The sequence below is a fragment of the Scardinius erythrophthalmus genome (assembly GCF_964197995.2).
Source record: "Scardinius erythrophthalmus genome assembly, chromosome: 11".
Lineage (NCBI taxonomy): Eukaryota > Metazoa > Chordata > Actinopteri > Cypriniformes > Leuciscidae > Scardinius > Scardinius erythrophthalmus.
Window position 1 is genome coordinate 364296 of NC_138231.1, and position 2500 is coordinate 366795.

Consider the following 2500-nt stretch of genomic DNA (forward strand, 5'->3'; position numbering starts at 1 on the left):
AACCGCAGCAGTATAAGATGGCCAGATACTGTGAGGAGATCTTCGGAGAGCTGTTACTCAAGCAGCCGCTGGAGGGATTCCCAGTACGTGAGCTCCTGTTTTCACACACACACACACACACACACACACACACACACACACACACACACACACACACACACACACACACACACACACTTCTCCACACACACTGCCGGCTGAATGTGTTGATGTTGTGTTTCAGATTGAAGCGGGACAGCAGCTGCCATCGCCCAACGACCTCAAACGCAAGATCCTCATCAAAAACAAGCGTCTGAAGCCTGAGGTGGAGCAGAGTACGTCATTAACGCCAGTTTAGCACTGAAGCCAGACCAACACGGCGCACATAAATCACAATTAAAGATGAAATTTTGATACTCTGTTCATGATAACGGCATGTTTTCAGAGCGTGTCGGTTCACAGTAAATGATGCGAGTTTAACACACATGTGGAGTATAATGTGCACACGGTTCACTTGATTTACATTTGCATGATTTCCATAATTTTTGTGGATAGAAGTTTACAGAATTTCACCAATATTCCTCCAAAATAAAAACATTATCATAACTTACAGGGTTAAAGGGAGTGATGATGTCATTGTGATATTTGCATACTAAAGTGTGATTAGTGTTTTCTGTATTCATATCAGCCTCTTGTCATCACGAGCTCCTTTGACAAACTTTAGGCTTGTTTGAGATGAGCAGAATCTGCAGAGCCGATCACCGCGAGACGCCGGTTACGAGTGTGTCCGAGTGCGGTCCGCCTGGCTCTGATGTTATGCTGACTCTAGCGAGCGCAAGGCGGCCGCGTTGGATTCTGCAGTCGCTCTCCACCGACTGATGATCAAAAGCATGATGGGAAACGACTTGCTGACGACACAGCTTAATGCTCATTGGTTTAAACAACCGTGATGTATTGTTCTCTTTTAAAATGTTTGATTTTAAAACTCTGATATCATGTTTTTATGTGTTTAAATTATGAGCGAATATTCACAAACTTTCTGACAGTGTGATCTCTATATGGGCTATGTGATGTCATTTTATAAAAAAATATATATATGCACATATGTCTGTATTAAAGTAAAAATGATTGATAAACACGTATTTGGAATGGAATTAAATAACAAGTACTTTAAGGGCCCTATCTTACACCCGGCCCAACATCTTTTCAGCCCGACGCAGTCATCATTTTCATGTCCTGCGCCACGTTGTTTAAATAGCAGATGTATTTGTGTGTCCATGAGCTGCTGGTCTGAGAACAAGGTGTGTGTTCTGGCACATTGTTGGCGCGTTGCTATTTTGAGGAACAGAAATAGACTGCGCCATTGACCTACTGAAACTTGGTTTAAAGTCAATGGCGCAATATATTTTTTTGTTATTTAAAGAGCGCGTTAGTAATGTGCGCCTATAGGCGGGTCCACAACGCACTACACTCTGCTTATTACACACACAGGGACGCACAGCGGCACACACACATGCCAAATATTTAAAATAAAAGGATTACAATGTAAAAGATTATTATTGTGTCCATAAAGATATGGTGAATCCGGCTTGTCCCGTAGATGGTCTGTTGCGCACTTTTACCTTGCGCACGAGCAGTTCTGTTTGCGCTCTGGAGACGCGTTCGTTCTTTCCACTATCAAAGTCCATCATGTAAATAGTGAATCCGCCACGGAGCGCAACTGGCATTTAAAGGGAATGGGAGATGAGACTCTGATTAGTTTAACGCACGTAAATCCCAAAACACACCCATTACTCATTAAGAGAATAGGGACAACCCTTTTAGACCATGCGCCGGGAGCACCGACCATTTTTCCCATCATTAAACTAGCAAAAGTGGATTCGGACGCCCTAAGTGAACTTGTGCCCTGCACTTTAGACCATGCGCTTAGATCGTTAAAATAGGGCCCTAGGTGTCTTGTTCATTATATTTATTTTCATATAAAAGCAACAGAACTTAAATTAATCCAGTTTATTAGCAACACCGTGCACGAGCGTGAGTCCCGCGATATCCACCTGATCTCGCAGGCGTCAGATCCACTGCGAGAAGAGAGAAGTTCAGTGATCTGTCCGTCTTGCTGCACTGTTTCCACTCCTCCTCTCACTGCAGCGCCTACTCTCCGCTACATGCGCATCTCAAACAAGCCTATTGTTGAAGCTGATGCATGTGACTGTCATGAATGATCATGTGACTGTCATGAATGATCATGTGACTGATGTGTGTTACAGAGCAGCTGGAGTCGTTTAAGAAGCACATGGAGGCTGGAGAGATGAGCATACAAGCAGGAGAAGATGAGAATGATGAAGATCTGGACAGCGGTAAACACACACACCCACACACATAGACTCACACACACAGAGACTCACACACACACACATGAATCATGATTGATTAATCTCTCTCTCTCTCTCTCTCTCTCTCTAGCGCTGGATGGTAAAGAGCTGAACTCAGACCTGAAGCCCATCATCTCTCAGACACTGTC

The 2500-nt window shown here is 43.8% G+C and overlaps 1 protein-coding gene across 3 annotated transcripts in view; it reads left to right on the top strand.

Annotated features, from left to right (window-relative positions):
* plcb4b (phospholipase C, beta 4b) overlaps positions 1-2500 on the top strand; it is a 111379-nt gene that overhangs the window by 65130 nt on the left and 43749 nt on the right. For all 3 annotated transcript variants that reach the window (XM_081379441.1, XM_081379443.1, XM_081379442.1), the window contains exons 17-20: positions 1-83; positions 224-314; positions 2247-2336; positions 2443-2500. The exon at positions 1-83 is cut by the window's left edge and continues 2 nt beyond it; the exon at positions 2443-2500 is cut by the window's right edge and continues 49 nt beyond it. In XM_081379441.1, coding sequence (XP_081235567.1) covers positions 1-83; positions 224-314; positions 2247-2336; positions 2443-2500 — 322 coding nt within the window. The remainder of the gene's footprint in view (positions 84-223; positions 315-2246; positions 2337-2442) is intronic.